The sequence below is a fragment of the Pongo pygmaeus genome, chromosome 13 (genome assembly GCF_028885625.2).
Source record: "Pongo pygmaeus isolate AG05252 chromosome 13, NHGRI_mPonPyg2-v2.0_pri, whole genome shotgun sequence".
Taxonomy (NCBI): domain Eukaryota; kingdom Metazoa; phylum Chordata; class Mammalia; order Primates; family Hominidae; genus Pongo; species Pongo pygmaeus.
This window is the reverse complement of record NC_072386.2, coordinates 103,141,940-103,165,046: the sequence shown is the minus strand read 5'-3', so window position 1 is coordinate 103,165,046 and position 23,107 is coordinate 103,141,940. Positions and strand designations below refer to the sequence as shown.

The 23,107-nt window shown below is 40.3% G+C and overlaps 1 protein-coding gene across 4 annotated transcripts in view; it reads left to right on the top strand.

Annotated features, from left to right (window-relative positions):
* The window catches only part of INIP (INTS3 and NABP interacting protein), a 35,237-nt gene extending 12,726 nt beyond the window's left edge, over nt 1-22,511 (top strand). For 2 of the 4 annotated variants that reach the window (XM_054500880.2, XM_054500881.2), the window contains 3 exons: nt 11,247-11,349; nt 16,796-16,886; nt 18,783-22,511. In XM_054500880.2, coding sequence (XP_054356855.1) covers nt 11,312-11,349; nt 16,796-16,886; nt 18,783-18,878 — 225 coding nt within the window. In that variant the 5' untranslated portion in view covers nt 11,247-11,311 and the 3' untranslated portion in view covers nt 18,879-22,511. Of the gene's footprint in view, nt 1-3,748; nt 3,842-11,246; nt 11,350-16,795; nt 16,887-18,782 lie in introns of all 4 variants that reach the window. The other 2 variants (XM_063649799.1, XM_054500878.2) reach the window with 2 other exon arrangements.
* Nucleotides 22,512-23,107: the final 596 nt, after the last annotated feature.

The window sequence follows — 23,107 nt, the reverse complement described above, 5'->3', positions numbered from 1 at the left end:
TGCACTCCAGCCTGGGCAACAGAGCGAGACCTTGTCTCAAAAAAAAAATTTTTTTAAACATTTAGACATTGTTTATAAGCTTTTTAGTTAAATTATGTTTAATAATAGTTTAAGTTACAATTATAATAAATTATACTGTCTGTTAAACTTCACTTTATATAGTGGTCAAAAATTTACTTAAAATTAAATGTATTTTAAAATGTTAACCTGTTGGTTTAATTTATTCATTCTATACTTTTTTTTTTTTTTTTTTTGAGACAGGGTCTCGCTCTGTTACCCATAGTGGAATGCAATGGCACAGTCATGGCTCACTGCAGCTTTGACCTCCCAGGTTCAAGCCATCCTCCTGCCTAAGCCTCCTGAGTAGCTGGGACCACAAGTGTGCACCACCACATCCAGCTAATTTTTCTTATTTTTAGTAGAAACGAGGTCTCACTATGTTGCCCAGGCTGGTCTTGAATTCCTGGGCTCAAGTGAACCTCCTGCCATGGCCTCCCAAAGTGCTGGGATTACAGGCATGAACCACTGCACTCAGCTGATATACTTGCATTTTTATATTTCCCTAGAGTTATAATACTCTTCCAGATTTCTATTTCTATACTTTTCCAGAATTGTAGTAATTTTTCTATACCTGTGTAGGTTACAGTAATCTTACCACTACCAAAACAAAGCAAAATTTCAAATTACCGAGCGTTCAGAGTTGTTGATGGATTTGATTCTTAATTAAACCACAAGGTTTGGTTATGCCTAAAGCTTACCCAAAGGCTGTGTTGATGGGCAACCTAAAGTCGTATTGGTGTGCATGAGTTCCCCTCTATAACTGAATGTTACCTGCTCAGGAGGATTTTTTTTAACTTCATGCCTTTCTCATAGACTGTTAGTTTCTTGCAGCCTAGAGTTATTCCATTAATTGAAATATTCTTTATTTTTTGTGTGATCAGTGTTTCATAGCTCAGGGCTCTGTTGTCATTATAACTTTCCCTTTTCTGGTAGCAGTGGTGCCAGGAATTATAGATGTTTCCTTTCCTGAGCAATCAGGGATCAGGTCTGTACTGTGAGCTCTCTAGGATATTGGACTAACTCACCCTTTTAGAACTCACAATGTCTACTCGGTCATTGTGTGTGATCATAGGCACTCATCAGCCACTGCGTCTCCTTTAAAAATACATATTGCTATATGTGTTAGGGCCTGTGCTGATCTGAATTGCTTGTTTTTGGTACGTGATCTGCTTTTTGGGGAACTGTTTGGCTTAGTCACACACAATTCCTTGTATCTACCCTACCCTCCTTGTACTGAAACAAAAAAGTACACGGCTATACTTCATAAATAGACATATACTTAACAGGAGAAACAAAACACCTAAGTATTAACACCAACCTAGTTATTAATATAATAAGACATTGGATACCCTATTATTTTCAACCTGCTTTACAACTATCTTTTTATGTATCTTAGCTTTCCCTTTTGCATCTCATTATGAATTCATGGCTTATCACAGACTTAATTTATTCCACTTAGCTGTAATTATTATTCTCTTTTTAATGTTCAAATTGTGACAGCCTGGCTAACCTCGAACTGGCTTCTTTGTCCTTTTAGCACTTACCCTTGGACCTTTTTTAAAAATTCTTCTCGGCTGGGCACAGTGGCTCATGCCTGTAATCCCAGCATTTGGGAGGCTGAGGTGGAAAGATTACTTGAGACCAGGAGTTCAGGATCAGTCTGGGCAACACAGACCTTGTCTCTACAGAAAATAAAAAATTTAGCTAGGAGTATGAGTGGTGGTACACACATGTAGTCCTAGGTACTTGGGAGGCTGAGGTGGGAAGATGGGTTGAGCCCCAGAGTTTGAGGCTGCAATGAGCCATGGTCCCACCACTGCACTTGAGCTCTGGGTGACAGAGCAAAACTTCATCTCTAAGAACAAAAAATAAATGGATACATAAAAATGTTAAAGTCTTCTTGCTTTCTAACAAGATAGTCCAATCCCATTTTGATATTTTTTTCCTGCCCTAAGACATGGAACTAGTACTCTCCCTAAAACTCTGTTTTTTGTTGTTGCTGTTTTGTTTTGTTTTTAAAGAGACAGGGTCTCACTGTGTTGCCCAGGCTGGTCTCAAATTCCTGGCCTCAAATGATCCTCCCACTTCGGCCTCCGAAAGTGCTGGTATTACACGTGTGAGCCACCGTGCCTGGCCTCTGGTTCCTTCTTAATGGAGAATAGTATTAGAGACCAAAATCTGTTCAACATGGAGTTGAGGATAAGGAGGGAGGCATTTTTGCTGGCAGCTGTAGTGACAGAGCAGGGGACCATGTTTCTTTTAGGGCATATGTTAATAATGGCAGTCCACTTTAACATTACTAGATCTTTTTCGATCTTACCATTTTTCTTTGTTATAAGGTTGCATTGACCATGAACACGATCATATTGGCATATAACTTTCTGTATGAAGATCCCTGTGCCAGGAATGCTTCCTCTCACCCCTTTTCACTAGTTGGCAAAGTTCTTGGCCAAGTAAAATGAGAGGAGGAGGGGTAGAATGAATTTCATTTAAAGCTCAGCCTAGTTCAGAAATGTTAAACAAAACCAGAGCAATTGAATATTCTTCTGATATCTTGCAGTATTTTTGTTGAATTCATTTTCTTCCAGTAAAAAAAAAAAATTCATACAAACAATATTGAATCAAGCTATCCTATCAGCTTGGTGTTATATTTGAAAATCATTTGTCAAATTATATTTACATCATACTCTTAGCATTTATAAATTTTTCATCCGGGGACAGTGTCTCATGCCTGTAATCCCAGCACTTTGGGAGGCCAAGGTGGGCAGATCACGAGGTCAAGAGATCAAGACCATCCTGGCCAACATGTTGAAACTCCGTTTCTATTAAAAATACAAAAATTAGCCAGGTGTGGCGGCACGTGCCTGTAGTCCCAGCTACTTGGGAGGCTGAGGCAGGAGAATCGCTTGAACCTGGGAGGCAGAGGTTGCAATGAGCCGAGATCGTGCCACTGCACTCCAGCCTGGCGACAGAGCAAGACTCCGTCTAAAAAAAATAAATAAATAATAAAAAAAAATCTTACATGACTTGGAACATGAGCGTTTTGTACAACTTTTCTCTGTCCCATGCCACCCTCACTCTCATGTACTTTGAAAACAAAAATATTTTTGTGCGATTGTAATTTTCAATATTATTAATCAGACTGTACACTTTCAAAAATAATTTATAGAAGTTTATGTATGTTGAAGGGCATTGAAAAACTCAGTTGTGTTCCTAGTCATATGAACATTATCGATCACATTATCTTTATAGGCTTTTTAATGCTTTTTCCATTGTTGGCTGTACTTCATATAATTTTTATATATGTATAATTACTGACGGTGACCCCAAAATATTTTTGTGTGAACAAGTTAATCTTGAGGGAAATTGATATTGCTGTAAACAACAGATCAGGATTTTCCAATGTGGCCATTTATTTTGCTCATGACAAAATTTAGACATTATCAGATTTTAAAATTTGCTTTTCAAGAATTATGTGTGCGTGCGTGTGTGTGTGTATATATTTTTGAGACAGTTTCACTCTATTGCCCAGGCTGTAGTGCAGTGGCACAGTCCAGTCATGGCTAACTGCAGCCTTGAACTCCTAGGTTCAAGCAATCCTCCTGCCTCATCCTCCCAAGTAGTTGGGACTGTAGGCACACACCATCATGCCCTGCTAAATTAAAAATTTTTTTTTTTTTTTGTACAGACAAGGTCTCGCTGTGTTGCCCAGGCTGATCTTGAACTCCTGGCCTCAGGTGATCCTCCTGCCTCAGCTTCCCAAAGCACTAGGATTACAAATGTGAGCCACCTAGCCCTATTTTATATTTATAGTATCTCTTAATCGCTAAAAAGGTGGAAGCACATAATTATCTTCTAAAAATGTAGTAGCCTCCACTGAGAAAAAACAAGTCTTGTCCTTTAGTTGACAATAAGCATGTGCAATTTGTATATATACAAATGGGAGAGTGCCAGTTTCCCTTGGAAAACATTCTTCATTTACAAAGAACTCACCTTTGGATTCCTCTAAATGAGACATTCCAGTATACTTAAACACGTCTTCCCATAATTATCTTACCTTAATTCGTATTACATAACTTTTAGGGAAACGTCTGTTGTATAAAATCAATAATACCTGTATTTACACCTTTCCATCTGATTCATTGTAAGAGCATGATTTGTTTGCTTATTTGGGTAACAGGCTCACTGTGAAGTAGTAAATAGAGCAATATATGAGAACAACATAACTCTCCTTAGTGGACTGCTTTTATTTTTATTTTTATTTTTTGAGACAGAGTTTTGCTTTGTTGCCCAGGCTGGAGTGCAGTGGCACGATCTTGGCTTCACTGCAACCTCCACCTCCCAGTTCAAGCAATTCTTGTGCCTCAGCCTCCTGAGTAGCTGGAATTACAGGTGCCTGCCACCACACCTGACTGATTTTTTGTGATTTAGTAGAGATGGGGTTTCATCATGTTGCCCAGGCTGGTCTCGAACTGCCCATCTCAGCCTCCCAAAGTGCTAGGATTACAGGCATGAGCCACCGTTCCTGGCCAGTGGGCTGCTTTTATAACCATATTAATATATAGTTGACTAACAGTCAAAGGAAATTTTATATATATATATATGTTTTCTGTTTTTTCTTTTTGAGACAGGGTCTCTCTCTTTTGCGCAGGTTGGAATGCACTGGTGCAAAAATAGCTCACTGCATAGCACGCCACTCTTGGCCAAGAACTATATTAATGTTAGTTTGGAGCCTATAGTTACAGATTTCCACCTTTGATTTCCACGGAAACAGGGAGGTTACTATACCTACCTATGCTCTGATTGTCAAACATGCATGAAGTTTTTGAAAGTGAGGCTCTTCCTTCTTGACCAAGCCAATCAAGACATACAAGTATGTAATTTTTTAAAAAGTTGATGAATCATATAAAATTGTTTTTGTAGGTAGAAAATCATCAAATATAGGCAGTTTTAACTTAATGCCTAAAAATTATAGTAGTTATGTTTATATAATATCCTTTATATTATATATTATATAATATAATTAGGTATATATTATATATATATATATAAAATATATACCTAATTTATAAGTCTTTTTTGGAGATGGCCCTGATAAAATGGGAGAGAAATTGTCATTCAGTTGCTTGGGTAGTGGTTGAAGAAAAGATCTAAAGCTGTGGTTTGTAAACTATACACCATGGCATCCTAGCACCCCATGGAAAAATCCCAGAGGCCTCATGGAAAATTGTTTTGAAAGCAAACACAGAACTACCTATACTAGTTGGACACCACATGAAGTAGTTTGAGACAGTTTACAGTTTCAACAGTGCACTCCATTCCTTTCAGTGACATCATATCTTTGCGAAGTTAGGTTTTTAGCAATTGCTTTGATAACCAACAACTACTGTGTGAAAATCAGTGCGGAACAGGGAATGAGGATTGGTGGTGTCTGAACTGATTCCAAGGTTTGAAAAGTGATACAAAGCCCAGGCACACATCCATTAGTAAGTAATTAATTGTGGTTATTTAAAAATGAAATTAAATATTTTTTATTTCACGTTATGTGTATTATTTTTTAAAACAACTACAAGATGTAAGGACACAAATACTTACTAGGTTGTTTGGACCTGACTACTTACTAAACAGAATAGTTATATATTTGTTGGCCTGGGGTGTCATGCAAACATTGCTGAGATACTAAGGCACACCGTGAACCAAGAAATTGTGAGAACCTCTGGTTTAAAGTAATTAGACTACCCAATCAGAATTCACATAGCTGACCAAGTCACTGATACCAAGTGGAAAGGTACATTCAACTGAAATTTCTCATGGATAGCGTTTTTAGAGTTGCCACTCCATTCTGCTTGTTTAATATTATGTGACAAACATCTGTACAGTAATCCCCCTTTACCCAGGAGGACGATGTTCCAAAAACCCCAGTAGATGCCTGAAATCACAGATGGTACTGAATTCTTTATATACTGTATTTTTTCCTATACATACATACCTACGATAAAGTTTAATTTATAAATTAGACACAGTAAGAGATTAACAACAATAATAATAAAATTAACAATTATAACAATATACTGCAATAAAAGTTGTGTGAATGTGGTCTCTCTCTCTCTGAATATCTTATTTTACTACCTTGGCCTGTTTTTGTACTGTGGTTGACCACAGGTAGCTGAAACCGTGAATATGGGGTGACTACTATACGTTTTAAATTCTGATTACTACTAAAGAGAAAGAATCTTTTTTAAAATTTTGTTATTTTTTTTTAGAGACAGGGTCTTGCTCTGCCACACAGGCCAGAGTGCAATGGCACATCATAGCTCATTCCAGTGAGCCCAAGTGATCTTCCTGCCTCAGCCTCCTGAGTCACTGGGACTACAGGCATGCAGCACCACACCTAATTGAAAAAAAAAATTTTTTTTTTTTGTTTTTTAGAGATAGGGTCTTGCTATGTTGCCCAGGCTGATCTCGAACTCCTGTCCTCAAGTGATCCTCCTGCCTTGACCTCCCAAAGGGCTGAGATTACAGGTGTGAACCACTGAACCTGGCCCATTTTTAAATAAAAATAATAATGCAAATGATAAATAATTTCCTAAAAGATGTCTCAGGTATTAAGACACCTAGACATTCAGAAAATCAATGAAAAGAATAGTGTAGCTTGGAATTCAAACATTATTGAAGTCTGAAGAACAATTCCCTTCTCTACGTCTGTATCTGGAGGGAAAGAAGGCTATTATGTGAGAGTCACTGTGGTATTCTACAATATGAGAAAGAGACAGACCATTTTTCTGCTCCTCAAGATAGTTATCTGACCAGCTTTGTTAAAACTGGGAATCTAAGGATCTCTTAAATCCATTTTGGTTTGAAGAAAGATATTAATATTGAAATACATAGTTGCACACCAAATGGCAGTGGGGTCAGGGCTGGGGTAACTTTTATATCTGCTTTCATTTTTCCATCCCTGCCAGATAGTTGTTATTTCTGATTCTAGTTGTTATTTCTGATTCTCTAAATCAGTGGACTTGTAATTATATATTGCTTTGCTAATTATGTTTCCTTAACATTATTTTGACAAAGTTTCAGTTATTATTTACACATGGCTCCTTTTTACCATCACATTGCCATACACAGGCATAAATGTCACAAATATTAAGATAGTTGAGGTTTTCAAAGCAGCAGACATTTGGGGAAAATTATGGAACCTTCATGTGTTGGAGCTGGAAAGAGCCTTTCAGGACTACTTTAATCATTTCTTTTTTTTTTTTTTTTTTTAAACAGAGTCTCGCTCTGTCACCCAGGCTGAAGTGCAGTGGCATAATCTCGGCTCACTGCAACCTCCGCCTCCTAGGTTCAAGCAATTCTCCTGCCTCAGTCTCCCGACTAGCTGGGACTACAGGCACGCACCACCACGCCCAGCTAATTTTTTGTATTTTTAGTAGAGATGGGTTTTCACTGTGTTAGCCAGGATGGCCTCGATCTCCTGACCTCGTGAGCCACCCACCTCAGCCTCCCAAAGTGCTGTGATTACAGGCATGAGCCATCGCACCCGGCCTACTTTAATCATTTCATTTAACATGAATTAATTTGCCTGTTTTGGGATACTTTAAGCAAACTATCCTAAGCAAATAACAACTGTTTATGGAAGGATTTCCATAGGTAATGATGTTTCATAAGTCTGATATGAGACTGGGAGGAATTTTTCATTGATTCAAACTTTAGTATTTCCTACTTCTGTTCTGCCTCATTTCTTCTTACTGAATCCTAAATTGAGATAGAAGAATACCTTCTTACTGTCCTTTCAGAAATAATTAATTGTATAAGTAATACATTCTTGGAATTTGGTTGTTGTGATACCATGATATAATAAGAAACATATTTGGTCATTGACCATGGTTCCTAACATAGAGCTCCTAAAACTCTTACAATTTCCTGAGCAGTAGGGGTACTAGGAGAATGTTTTGTTCTGATATTTGGTTTTGTTTTGTTTTAAGTGACAGGGTCTTGCTCTGTTGACCAGGCTGGAGTGTTAAAGGCACAATCATGGCTCACGGCAGCCTCTACTTCATGGGTTCAAGCGATCCTCCTGCCTTAGCCTCCCAAGTAGCTAGCCTACAGGCACATGCCACCAAGCCTGGGTAATTTTAATTTTTTGTAGACACAAGGTCCTGCATAACCATTCTGTTTAGTACATAGTCAGGTCCAAACAACCTAGTAAGTATTTATGTCCTAACATCTTGTAGTTGTTTTAAGTTGCCCAGGCTAGTCTTGAACTCCTGGCCTCAAGTGGTCCTCCCACTTTGGCCTCCCAAAATGCTGGGATTACAGGTATGAGCCACCAGCCTTGCTCTGATATTTGTCCTTGAACCCCATTTCCTAACACAGAGCTCTGAAGACCTTTGTGATTTCCTGGGTGATGGGAGCATCTTTTGTTCTAATGTGATGACTCTTTATGGGCCCTGGATGGAGGCTGGTTGCCAGGGAAACCAACCCTATAATTTGAGGGTTGGAACTTTCAGTCCCACCTACTGACCTCTGGGGAAAGGAGAGGGACTGAGGTTGAGCTGATCACAAATGGCCAATGATTTAATCATTCATGCCTATGTAATGGAGCCTCCATAAAACCCCAAAAGGACAAGGTTCAGATGAGCTTCTGGATAGCTGAATATGTGAAGGTGCTTGAAAGATGGTGTGCCGGAGAGAGTATTAAAGCCCCATGTCCCTTCCCACGTGCCTGGCCCGATGCATCTCTTCATCTGGCTATTCATGTCTAACCTTTGTAATACCCTTTATTAATAAACTAGTGAATGTAAGTAAAGTATTTCCCTGAGTTCTGTAAGCCACTCTAGCAAATTAACCAAATCCAAGGAGTGAGTCATGGGGGCCCCCGGTTTATAGCCAGTCAGTCAGAGGCATAGGTGACAACCTACTGCCTACTTGCCATTGGCGTCTGAAGTGGCGAGCAATCTTGTAAAACTGAGCCTCAGCTTGTGGGGCCCCACACTATCTCCAGGTAGATAGCATCAGAATTGAATTATAGGACACTCAGCTGGTGTCCACTGAAGAATTGCTTGGTGTCAGAAGTTTTGTGTTGAATGAGAGTAGAGAATAGTTTGTTTTTTCCAAAAACAGTTTGGTTTTTCCTCTGTCTCTCAAAGCTGTATTAAATCTTTCCTTGAGTAGAAGACTTCTCTCGAGACATGCCTATCCAGAAGACTGGGCGGAGCAGGTCATGACCTGCAGCATGGAAAGGCCCCACAGAGCTTCTTCCACTGGAAGATTAAGCTCTAAGAGATCAGGCAGGAAAAAGGGATTGGAGTTAGGATGAGAGTAAATGATCAATACCCTGGAAGGCTTAGAAAACTCTCTTCAGAAAGACCATAATGGGCTGAGCTCAGTTGCTCACACATGCAATCCTAGCACTTTGTGAGACTAAGGTGGGAGGATCGCTTGAGCCCAGGAGTTCAAGACCAGCCTGGGCAACATGGTGAAATCCTGTCTCTACAAAAAAAAATACAAAAATTAGTAGGGCATGCTGGCTTATACCTGTAGTCTTAGCAACTTGGGAGACTGAGGCAGGAGGATCGCTCGAGCCCAGGAGTTTGAGGCTGCAGTGAGATATGATCCCACCACTGCACTCCAGCCTGGGCTACAGAGCAAGACCCTGGCTTAATACATTCTGGCATGTCTTCTTCTTTTTCTTCTTTTTTAATGAATTATCTTATCCAAATAGAGGGAGTCTGCTATTACTAGAGTTTGATGACATAGCATGGGTGGGCAGAGAGGGGAAAATGGGAGATGATAGAAATGAATGTGCCAGAGGTTTATTTTGCCCAGAATCCTGGCCAGAGACAGTATGCTAATGCCTGATTGAAGAACAGATTTAGCTGAAAACACTGCAAAAGGAGTATGAATACTCCTTGTACAGCCTACACCATCCCTAGCTAGTCTCTGCTCCTCTCCCAAGGAGAGGAAAAAGTTTGCATCCTACCACCTAATTCTTCCTCTTTATAATCAGTATAAAATTCTTAGACTCCTTCATGTGAGTACCCTTAGGAGTGCCTAGGTCTGCTCTGCTTGGAAAATGTGCTTTCCTCCCATATTCATTCTTCTGGCCTAATGATTCCAGTCTCCTGAGCCATCATTGTCTTTATCTTTTTTTTTTTTTTTCTGTAGTTCTGTTTTCCAGTCCTTTAATCTTTCTTTTTGTTTTTCTAAATTAGGGATCAGAAACTCAAATGCTTACAGATAATGTAAACAAGGTGATAAGGATTGTAATGAGCTGGAGAGTGCCCAGCTAAAGGGGACAACTATTTCTTAGTTCTGGTGAATTGTTGCCGTGGGGGCATATAGATCACTTGTTGCCAGATCTTGAGATATATTTCAAGAGAAGCTAGGAATCTGAGAAATTAGTGTACAGTTTCTCAATGTTTACATGTTAGTATTTAATTCTGATTTTTAAAACATAGCTAGGAGTTGCTCCTGGGCCATAACTTGGCAACCTCTACCCTATATCTTATGTAAGTCTGAAGCTGAAAATCCAGCCCAGTATTAAGTATTTGACAAAGGCCATATCTCTTTGTATCCTGTCAGTTACGCTCCATTTCTTTCTCAGAATTGCTTTCTGGTCAGTTGAAATTCTTTGACATGTTCCTTGAAAAATTGTCCAACATATCTGAATGGAAGCAGTTGAGAAAAAGAAATATTTTGATCTGAGTATGTTTACTGCTTTTCCCCCCATGAAAAAGGCATGCAGAAAAAGGCTTCAAATAGAAGACTAAGAACATCTGCCCTCCCAAAGGTTGACTCTGCAGGATAGAGACTGCACAGGCCCCTGCAGCATTTAGGTCCTCAAAGATTTTGTTAAAAAACAAATGCTGTAACTTATACCTTGGTGATTAAAATTCTGTAGAACTAAGCCTTAAAAGTCCTCAGCTACACTTTAAATATAATATGATTTGATATTATATTCTGCTTAAGTATTCATGAATTATGCTGTTAAAGTTGCTGGGAAGTAGGAGGGAAGAAGTAACCATTTAGGGAAAGTACTTACTGGTGAATTCATTATCATGTTAGAGAATAGGAGTTTTGCTTTCTTGGTTCTAGATGACTTAGGTTATAAAAATAGGTCTAAAATGTTTCTTATTACTCTCTCTTTCTTTCTCCCTTTTCTCCTATTCCCCTCTTTTTTTTAGGTTTTCAAAACAAAAATAGAGTTGCAATCTTGGCAGAACTGGACAAAGAGAAAAGAAAACTACTTATGCAGAACCAGTCTTCAACAAATCATCCTGGAGCTAGGTATTGACACTATAATGTGGGTTTTTTGTTTGTTTGTTTGTTTTTTTTTTTGAGACGGAGTCTCGCCCTGTCCCCCAGGCTGGAGTGCAATGGTGCAATCTCGGCTCACTGCAGCCTCCGCCTCCTGGGTTCTAGCGATTCTCCTGCCTCAGCCTCTCGAGTAGCTGGGATTACAGGCACCTGCCACGACACCCAGCTAATTTTTGTATTTTTAGTAGAGATGGGGTTTCACCATGTTGGTTAGGCTGGTCTTAAACTCCTGACCTCAGGTGATCCACCCGCTTTGGTCTCCCAAAGTGCTGGGATTACAGGCGTGACCCACCATGCCTGGCGTATAATGTGGTTTTTATATTCAGTGATATAAAAATTTCTTGGACCAAATAACTCAAATTGGCTGGCAATGATTTTTTTCTTTAACACTGCAATCTATTCATTGTGTTTTATTTGTATAGGGGAGGCTAAACTTTACCTGTGCCCAACTTAGTTCTTATTGGGAGGGATCTCTGTAACAAAAGATAGATTAACAAGAGAAAAACAAATTTATGAGTGCATGCAGCACACATCACAAGGGAGAAACCTTATAACTCAAAATCATGGCTTAGAACTCTACTTATATAGCATCTTCAACAAAGAACAATAAATGTGGCACAAATGAAAGGGATTTTAGGCTTCTGGGGGTGGGAAACTGAGAAGGTAAATATATGGATAAAATGAATGGAGTAAGGCTTGTTGGCAGAGTCCTCTGCCGCTGTCCCTAGGCTAAGAGTCTAGAGTTGTCTCCAGTAGAGGAGAAGTTCTATCCTATCTTTAGGCAGAAAGTGGGGAGGGGAGAGAGAGAGCTTTTCCTCAGTTTGCTGCTGCCTTTTATTTTTATTTTTAAGCAACCCTATTAACTGAGCTGCTGCTTAATTGCTTTCAGCTCAAAAATAATTTTTATATCAAAGAAACATATTTTAGATGACATATTCTGGTTCCCTTCATTTCCTAGTCAGACTTTTAACAAACTGTTTAGTTGATTAAATTGTAAACATTCTAACTAGAATATTTAATTTTCCCTATAGACTTCATAGCCTTCAGACTTTTTTTTTTTTTTTTTTTTTTTTGAGACAGGGTCTTACTCTGTCACCTAGAGTGGAGTGGAGTGGCACAATCATAGCTCACTACATCCTCAGTCTCCTGGGCTCAGGTGATCCTCCCTGAGTATCTCACACTACAGGCGCACCCTACCATACCTGGCTAATTTTTTTTGTTTTTTAGTAGCGACAAGTGAGGTCTTGTGTTGCCCAGGCTGGTCTCAAACTCCTGGCCTCAAGTGATCCTCCTGCCTCGGCCTCCCAAAGTGCTGGGATTACAAGCGTTAGCCACTGCAACTAGCCCTTATAGCCTTTTTTTTTTTTTAAGAGTTTTGTATGGTTTTTTATTACTGCAATTGCTGCTAGTGCCCCACTTTTTAATCATTCTGCAAAGTAGGCCAAATTTAGGTAGCTTGATGATCTTTATTATAGGTATTCAGTCTCTGCCATATTTAGTATCTTCCTTCAGATCCATTATTGCCGGGCATGGTGGCTCACGCCTGTAATCCCAGCATTTTGGGAGGCTAAGGTGGGCGGATCACTTGAGCCCTGTAGCTCGAGAGCAGCCTGGGCAACGTGGCAAGACCCATCTCTACAAAAAATACAAAAAATTAGCTAGCCATGGTGGTGCGTGCCTGTAGTGCCAGCTACCTGGGAGGCTGGGGTGGGAGGCTCACCTGAACCTGGGAGGTTGGGGCTGCAATGAGCTGATTGCACCACTGCAATCCAGCCTGGATGATACAGTAAGACTGTCTAAAACAAACAAACAAAAAAGATCCATTATCCCCTTCAGCCACCACCACCCTAACTCTCTTTTGTCTTTCTCTTAAAGCAATTGTCTGTACTCTACTTTCTCACTTATTGATGCCTCAACCCACTGCAGTCTGACTTCCAGGCCCTCCATCAAAGAAAATGTTCTTGCCTAGGTCTCTTGTAACCTTCCCGGGCTAAATCTGGCAGACTAGAGTCCTTTTCTTATCAGACATCTTAGCGTTATTTGACACCACTGATCACTTTCTTTCTTTTCTTTTTTTTTTTTTTTTTTTGAAACGGTCTCTGCTGTGCAGGCTGGAATGCAGTGGCGCAATCTTGGCTCACTGCAACCTCTGCCTCCTGTGTTCAAGTGATTCTCGTGCCTCAGCCTCCCAAGTAGCTGGGATTACAGGCGTACGCCACCACACCCAGCTAATTTTTGTAATTTTAGTAGAGAGGGGGTTTTGCCATGTTGGCCAGGCTGGTCTCAAACTCCTGGCCTCAAGTGATCCGCCCACCTTGGCCTCCCAAAGTGCTGGGATTACAGGCGTGAGCTGCCGCACCCCGCCCACTTCTTAAAGTACTCTCTTGGTTTCCATTTGCTCACTCAGAGAATATAAAACACAGTAGGAGGAGACTATCTTGATTTCTTTTGTGGACATTTCTCTATTTGTCCCTTGAATGCTGACAGCCCTTCGAATTCTGTTCTAGACCAGGCTTCCTAGCCTGCCTGTTTTCACTGGACAGTTGCATCTTTTCCCACATGCTGTTATTTACGTGCTAATCACTTATGCATTTGCAGCTCTAGTCTGTCCTTTCTTCTAAGCACCACCTCTGCCTCCTGGATATCTCTACTTTGATGTCCACAGGCATTTCAAATGTAGTATGTCCCAACCTGAGCTCATTCTCCCTTCCTGTTCTCCAATCAGCTACTGAATATTCTTGTGTATCCTGTCTCAGTAAATGGTTCAGGCTGCCGTCTACTAGTTACAAAGTCAGAAATGTGAACTTCAATTATTTACCATTCCTTTCACTTTCATCTCCAAGCATTCACCGTTCTCTTGTGATTATACTTTGAAAGGTGTCTCACATCTGTCCATTTTCTTCATTGCTACTGATGCTATCCTGATTCCTGGCCACTCTCATTTCTTGCCTCAATTATTATAACTGCTTCAGATTTCCTGTGGTCTTACGCTTCTTGAATATATTCATCAGTTGTGTCATTTAGCAAGCTTTAATCGGGAAGTAACAGAAATATAACAAAATTGGCATAAACATTTGGGTATCTGTTAACCAAGCGTGTGAAGATAAGGTAGTTCCAGAGTAGCTGAATTCAGTGGCCACAATATCATTAGTGATGCAGCTTCATTCATCTTTCCTTTCTGCTTTACCCCATGGGTCAGTGGCTCCCTCAGGCCAGAGTATGACTGCAGTGGCTTAGGCATCACCCCACACTGAGCCACCTGTAGAGGAAAAAGCCTGAAAGATTCCTGTGCTGTGTCCCATTTGTAAGAGTGAGGAAAACACTCTCAGAAGCCTTCCTGTAGACACCCATCAAGTCTGGTTGCCCAGATTATGTACCTTTCTCTTGCCTAAACCAGAAACCAGCTAGGGAAATGACATTGTCTTACATCAATCAAGGTCTACCTCCTGGGGCATAAGCCTGGCCTGCCTTGAAGCATGTGACCACTGATAATTGAACCAAGTTTGGGTTCCATCAGCAAGGAGGAAAGGAGACAAACAGCTGTTGAGGAGGTGACCAACACTGTCTGCCACAGTAGTGCAGTAGTGGTCTTTCTGAACTACAGGATGATAGTTCTTTTTTTTGAGACAGGGTCTCACTCTGTCACCCAGGCTGGAGTGCAGTGGCACCATCTCCAGACCTCCCAAGCTGAAGCGATCCTCCCATCTCAGCCTCCCACGTAGCTGGAATCGCGGGCGCATGCCACCATACCTGGTTAATCTTATTTTTGTAGAGATGGGGTCTACTATATTGCCCAGGCTGGTTTTGAACTCCTGGGCTCAAATGATCCTCCTGCCTCGGACTCCCAAAGTCCTGGGATTACAGGCATGAGCCACCACGCCTGGCCAAGAGGGTGATACTTCTGATCATGTCACTCCCCTGCTGCCTAACACTCTTTGGAGGTCTCCTCTTACTGTTAGGATAAGGTCTACATTTTATAACATTTTCCAGACCACTATCCTTTCAGATACATTAAATGTCCTTATTAATTCTCCTGTTATTAATATACATCACACCTCATCAGGATTGCTGTTGTCTGTGAGCCTCTTGTCTTGCATATACCCCTAGTGTTCAGTACAGAGCTATGCATCTAGTAGCTGCTGTAGAATCTGGTAAGTATCTCTAAGTTTGATTATTTATTCATAATAGTTCTACCTATGTGGAACATGGTTATGATAATTTTAGTTTAATTATTATTTATTTATTTATTTTGAGACAGAATCTTGCTCTGTCTCCCAGTCTGGATGCAGTGGTGCAATTTCGGCTCACTGCAACCTCCATCTCCTGGGTTCAAGCGATTCTTCTGCCTCAGCCTCTCGAGCAGCTGGGACTACAGGTGTGCGCCACCACGCCTGGCTAATTTTTGTATTTTTAGTAGAGACAGGGCTTCACCATGTTGGCCAGGCTGGTAACGAACAAGTTTAGTAATCATAAAAACAAAAGGATATGGTTTTACTGCTGACGGATATCATGTGGTTTAACTGTTTTTAAAATAATGTTAATAGACATCATGATAGATCATGGTATCTCAAATCTGTTTGAAAGCAGGAGACCATAGATTATAAATTTTAGGCTGCGCATGATGGCTCATGCCTGTAATCCCAGCATTTTGAGAGGCCGAGGCAGGCAGATCACTTGAGGTCAGGAGTTCGAGACCAACCTGACCAACATGACGGTGAAACCCCTTCTCTACTAAAAATACAAAACTCAAATATAGCTGGGTGTGGTGGTACACACCTGTAATCCCAGCTACTCAGGAGGCTGAGGCACGAGAATGGCTTAAACCTGGGAGGCAGAGGTTACAGTGAGCTGAGATCGCACCACTGCACTCTAGCCCGGGTGACAGAGTGAGACTCTGTCTCCAAAAACACAAAAGATAAATTTTTAAAAGATCATTTAAAATCTCAGTAAATAACATAGACTTTCTTATATAAATTCATGAAGATAGTGAGAGAAGGAAAAAAGACTTATTCTTGGAGGTCTTTTTTACCCCTATAAAGAATATATAATGAAAAGTTGTGATTCAGAAGTAAGGACATCTCTTTAAGAGATTTACTGTATAGCATAGTGACTATAGTTAATGATACATACTTGAAAATTGCTAAGAGAATTTTTTGCTAAGAAAATTGCTACGAGATCTTAAATGTTCCACAACTAAAAATGGTAAGTATGTGAGGTGATGGATATGTTAATTAGCTTGATTTAACCATTTCACAACAAATACAAATACTAAAACATCACATTGTACACTGGAAGTATATGCAGTTTTTGTCAAGGATACCTCAATTTAAAAAAAAGAAGATAATTTACTACCATCCAAAAAAAAGTAAGGATGTTTCTGCCTTAAGCAGCTAAGTAACCAAGATTCCCATTTTAGCATTGCACTCTCGAGACCCTCTCTTAATAAGGACTTCCGGGATCACGCTGAGCAGCAGCATATTGCAGCCCAACAGAAGGCAGCTTTGCAGGTGAGCAAAGTGTAACTGACATTCTTGCCTCGGTGGAGGTTTCCTGGATCTCAGAAGCCAGCACATAGTTATTTTATATTTCAGTGGAGCAATATCGATAAAAATGTTCCACACATAATTGCAATGGTTTGCTGATGTTCAGTCAAGCCCAGAGGATTTGAAGGACCAGTGCAGCAGTAATGAAAGTATCTTTTATGGTGTTGACTGGGTCATGATTGATTCTGTGCTTCTACAAGCCAAGGGATTGCTTGTGCACAAAAGAGTTTAGGATATTTGGATGGACAGGAATCATCTTAAAAATTGAACTGGCTAAATAGTACATGCATTTTTTTTTCAAATCTATCATGTCATTACATCCTTTGATAGTTGTATTAGTTTATTATTGTTGCCTGGATTTTTTTTTTTTTTTAATGCTCAGCACATCTGTTGTGCAGGAAATATTTAATAGCTAACTCTTACTATAGGACTAGAAATGTGGTGCTTCATCAGTTAAAAAAAAATACTTTTCAGAGTAATGAATAGTTTTAGTGTTACAGTCTCATCATGAATAATTTAAGATTTCCAGAGACTTTGGACAAGACATTTTTTTTTCATAGACATAATTTAATCACTTGTATTTTTAAACCTTAGAATCCCAGAATTGGAAGGAACATTATGAAGACCATCTCACTTTATTTTATTTTATATATCTATTTTTTAGAGACAAGGTCTCACGCTCTGTCACCCAGGCTGGAGTGCAATGGTGCCATCATAGCTTACTGTAACCTCGAACTCCTGGGTTCAAGTAATCTTCTTGCCTCAGCCTCCTAAGTAGCTGGGACTACAGGCACATGCTGCTGGGACTACAGGCACATGCCACTGTGCCTAGCTAATTTTTTAATTTTTTGTAGAGATGGGGTCTCACTGTGTTGCCCAGACTGGTCTCAAACTCTGGGCCTCAAGTGATCCTCCCACCTCAGTCACCCAAAGTGTTGGGATTACAGGTGTGAGCCACCATTGCCCAGCCCTCCATTCACTTTAGATGACCTAAAAACAGTCTTTTTTTTTTTAAATGACAGAGGGAAGTTACTGGTGGTTTTCTGTTATTTACATTCCAACATTCTCTACCAAATGTTGGTATTTTAATCACCAGTAATCTCACTCCCTTTTCCCCCGTCTCCTTCCAACTACTACCCTTCTTTCTCAAGTTCCTGGTTTGTTGACCAAGATCAGACTACTTTAGGATCTTTGATACTCGTTTTCCTCACTGGAAGGAACAAAACAGTTCATGTCTGAGTCATTTATTGACTGAGGACGATTACAGGGTAGATAGAGAGGATGATAAATGAGTACTTGGTGTAACTTGTTAACCCAGATTCTGTATTACTGTCCATTTCCTGTCTATTTAAACACAACCAGCAGCAGAAGAACTGATTTATTTATTTATTTTTTTATTTTTTTGAGACAGAGTCTCGCTCTGTCACCCAGGCTGGAGTGCAGTGGTGCGATCTCTGCTCACTGCAAGCTCCGCCTCCTAGGATCACGCCATTTTCCTGCCTCAGCCTCCTGAGTAGCTGGGACCACAGGCACCCGCCACCACGCCTGGCTAATTTTTTTGTATTTTTAGTAGAGACGGGGTTTCACCGTGTTAGCCAGGATGGTCTCCATCTCCTGACCTCCTGATCCGCCCGCCTCAGCCTCCCAAAGTGCTGGGATTACAGGCGTGAGCCACCGCGCCCGGCCAAGAACTGATTTTAAAATAAATTCCATCTTGGCCATAACAATGAAAAATAAATGAATAAACAAATAAATTTGGTCTCAAGCATTCAGAAAGAATAAGTAATTTTAATGCCTTGGTTGAAGAATTGTGACTCTGTTTAATAGCTTAATTGCCTTTTTGTTTTTAATCTTTCCCAGCATGCTCATGCACATTCATCTGGATACTTCATCACTCAAGACTCTGCATTTGGGAACCTTATTCTTCCTGTTTTACCTCGCCTTGACCCAGAATGAAGAAAACATTTGCGATGGAAAAGTGACTTTGTAATATCAAATGCCAAAGCTACTATCATTCAGTGCTACATGAACTGTGACTTTAAGAATTTTGGTGAACTTTGATATTTTTTGTTTGTCTGAAAGAAAAGAATGTGTAAGTGAAAGCAGAAAGAAGAGTAACCAGGATGATGAAAGTTGTGGAAGCTGTATCTTCCAAGGAATTGATTATGTACCGTGACGGTAACTTTTTTGTAATGCTGTTTAACTCTCAATCAGACTCTGAACTGGATGGTCACGAAGTCATTCCCCAACTCCTAGCAAGTTTGACTGAATATATCATGTCCACAGTAGATTTTCAAGAATCATTTATAGTACTTAACTTTAAAGAAACAAGGGTGCTTTTAAAAAATGAACCGATAGGCTTAAATCAATTACATCCATATTTGCTGTTTATAGGATTGCTATCAGTATACCTTTTGAGTTTATAGTCAACATGTATCATCCTGAAATATTCTTTCTGGACTCATAACTACTTCCCCCTTTTTCACTTTAAAACAAACCCCAAGAATAAATTACTAACCAGTCTTAACCATCTTTTATAAACATATGCTCTTATAAATGTTGTGACTAAATGCAATTAAAAATAATAGGAAATGTGGTAGTTTTTTAATTTGTACATCCTCTTATTTAGTGTTACCACATAAATGATGAGTTTGTGTGGTTCTATTTTCCATTTTTGTTCTAATTGAAAACTTTTTGGCTGGGCACGGTGCCTCACGCCTGTAATCCCAGCACTTTGGGAGGCCGAGGCGGGCAGATCACTTGAGATCAGGAGTTTGAGACCAGCCTGGCCAACATGGTGAAACCCTGTCTCTACTAAAAATATAAAAAATTAGCCAGGTATGGTGGCACGCGCCTGTAATCCCAGCCACTCGGGAGGCTGAGGCAGGAGAATCGCTTGAACCTGGGAGGCAGGGGTTGCAGTGAGCTGAGATGGTGTCATTGCACTCCAGCCTGGGTGACAGTGAGTCTTCATCTCAAAGGAAAAAAAAAAAGAAAAAGAAAACTTAATGCAAGTCGAGCTCCTTTTTAATTACTTTAAGTAGGAAGGGATTAGGTTAAGAAAGTCTCTCAACATGACCCATCTTTAGCAGTATCTGGGGTGCTTATTTAAGTATGCAGTCCCACTACCCTACCCTAGTCCTACAGAATTAGAATCTGATTCAAAATAAAGTCTGAAAACCATGACATACAGAATTCTATGAAATATCTTGTACAGATTTTCGTGATATATTTATACACGCCTGGGTTTGTAGATCCCTGAAACTTAGAGGTCATTTAGCTAAAATCCACATTTTTTTTTAACTTTTAATAGGATTGAAATGATATTTTACACTGTATCACAGATAGAGTATTTTATATAACTTTTTGTAACTGACCTCATCTTGGCCTTGAGTCCCATCCTCTCTGATGGTAGGGTAAAACTGAAAATTCCAGTTTGGGTCAATATTTAGTGAAAGTTCTACTTTCTTTTCAGAGAGTTTGTTCCCCCCGCCCTTCTTCCTTAGATATTTTCAAACACACAGCTCCATCCTACTCAAACCAAGTGAAGCAAGGGTGGACAATTCTAGAATTAGCTGTGCCATGTAGGTTTTTTTGAGAATTTGAACTGATTTCCTTCATTTTGATGAGGTGGCCACTGTCCCCATTGTAATGGTCACCATTGCAGCGAGGATAGCCTTACTTCTGCAGCGCAGAGCTCCTCAGGGGGCCTCTGGCTCCTGTCCCTCCTCAGGTCCATCCAACTACTCCTTGGGCCTCCTTATGGTAGCCCTCATTGTCTTGAGTTAATTTCACTAGGTTTCTGTTCTCTGTGATCTGCAACATAACTGACATGGTTCTAAATCTGTCTCTAGGGAGATAACACATTAGTATATTTTCTACATTATTGAAGCCTCTACCTAATGTATGACTTTTGTAGCTCAGGTAAAGAGATCTTTTTACCAGTGTTATCCTTTCTAGTCTGTTAGCCTTTTAAATAGATGTGGCCTAAATCCTATAGTCCTGGCTAGGAAGCACTTCTCTCTACCCCTCTGCTTTGAGTCACAAATTCAATTCAATTTCCTATGTATTTATTAATACCTACAGATAAAGCACTGTGCTTTGGAGGACACAAAGGTGACTGGCACCTGCTCTTTTAGGAGGTCACCGTGCAGAGGATCCTATTCTGGTACACCAATAGTTATAAAGCAAGCCACAGCCTGGGCAACATAGTAAGACTCCTCTCTCTACTAAAAATTAAAAAAAAAAAAAAAAAAAAAGATTGGCTAGGTGTGCTGGCGCATGCGTAGAGTCCCAGCCACTCGGGAGGCTGAGGTGGGAGGATTGCTTGAGCCTGGGAGGTTGAGGCTGCAGTGGACCATGATTGCACAAATGCACTCCAGCCTTGGCAACAGAGTGACACCCTGTCTCTAAATCAATCAATCAAGCGAGCCAGAATGCAGTAGTGGCCTGAGAGAGGCATCCTGGAACGTAGTGTGGTCTGGCTAGGCTTAGAAGTATTCATGTAATTTTTACCTGACAAGGGAAGGAAGAGCTGCTCCACATGCAGAGCAAGGTTTCAGAATGAGAAGAGAAGAGCAGGCACCACAGAGGGTGAGGGAAAGGGCAGCAGTGGACTGGGAAGCCCTCAGGTGGAGGTCAGCATTGCTTCCCTCAGATCATGGGTGAATTTGAGGAACTCAGTTAATATCTTTGCATGTTCCTCCCTCCATAAGGTGAGAACAGCAGATGCTCTGCCCATGTCAGAAATTGTCTAGACTAGTGTTTTTCAAAGTGCAAAAGCCTCAACCCATTACTGAGTTGAGAAGCCAACTTAATGGTTTAACAGGATTGACCAGCATTTTTTCCGAAAAAAATCAAAAACATCTGAGTGTACTGCATATAGAAATAGGTGGTTTTGCCTCATGAATATTCTGTTTCTGTGTGTTCCTATATGTGTATATTTTACGTTGTATTTTGTTGGTTTTTTAAGAGACAGTCTTGCTCTGTCGTCCAGGCTGGAGTGCAGTGGTATAATCATAGCTCACTGCAAGACTCCTTGAATCCCTGGGCTCAAGCTATCCTCCACCCTTAGCCTCCCAAGTAGCTGAGACTACAGGCACACGCCACCATGCCCAGCTAATTTTTTTTTTTTTTTAATTTTTGTAGAGACAGCGTCTTGCTATGTTGCCCGGGCTGGTCTTGAACTCTTGGCCTCAAGCAGTCCTCTCGATCCTCCCACCTTGGCCTCCTAAAGTGCTGAGATTACAGGTGTGAGCCACTGCACCTGGCTTACTTATTTCGTCTATTGTCTGTTCCACTAGTACGTAAAGTCTTAGAGGGCAAGAATTTTTGTTTATTTCCTTCTCTTCCTCCTTTCCTTTCTTCCTCTTTTACTTCGTTCACTACTGTATTCCACATAAAATATATTTGGCATATAGTAGGTGTTCAATATGTTGAAGGAATGAAAGAATTTATATGACTTGAGTTGCAATATAAAATGTATATTTTTTTTACTGTTGAGTTATGGCAAAAAAAGTTTTGAAAGCCGCTTCTAAATAATGCAGATGTCAGTGCTTTGTATGACCCTGGAATAAAAACTGAAATGACTTAGTGATTTCAAAGGCATATTTGTTTTCCTGAACAATCTATAAACTGTCTCATTAAGTTGTCTCAGTTATTTGCTTCACTTCGGCAATAGAAGCTCAGCCTTTACATGTGTTTAAAGCCTCTTGAGGCAAGGGATTTGGCAAATATGGTTACATGGAGAATAGAAGATAACGAGAGAGAGTATCAATTCATTAGTGCAGTTGAACCCCTCTACTGGAATCCCATCAGCGAGCACAAGTCCCATTTCAACAGCATTAAATGCAACAAGTATTTGCTGAGTGCTTTTCTTATTCACCTCTATATCCACGGTGACTTCTACACAGTTGATACCCACGATTCTTTTTTAAAGAGATGGGGTCTCACTCTGTTGCCCAGGCTGGACACTGGGCTCAAGTGATCCTCCCACCTCAGCCTCCCAAGTAGCTGTGACTATAGGTGTGTGCCACCATGCTCAGCCACAGGCTTTTTTTTTTTTTTTTTTTTTTTAACAGGGTCTCACTCTTGTTGCCCAGACTGGAGTGCAATGGCAGCATCTCAGCTCACTGCAACCTCTGCCTCCCAGTTTCAAGTGATTCCCATGCCTCAGCCTCCTGAGT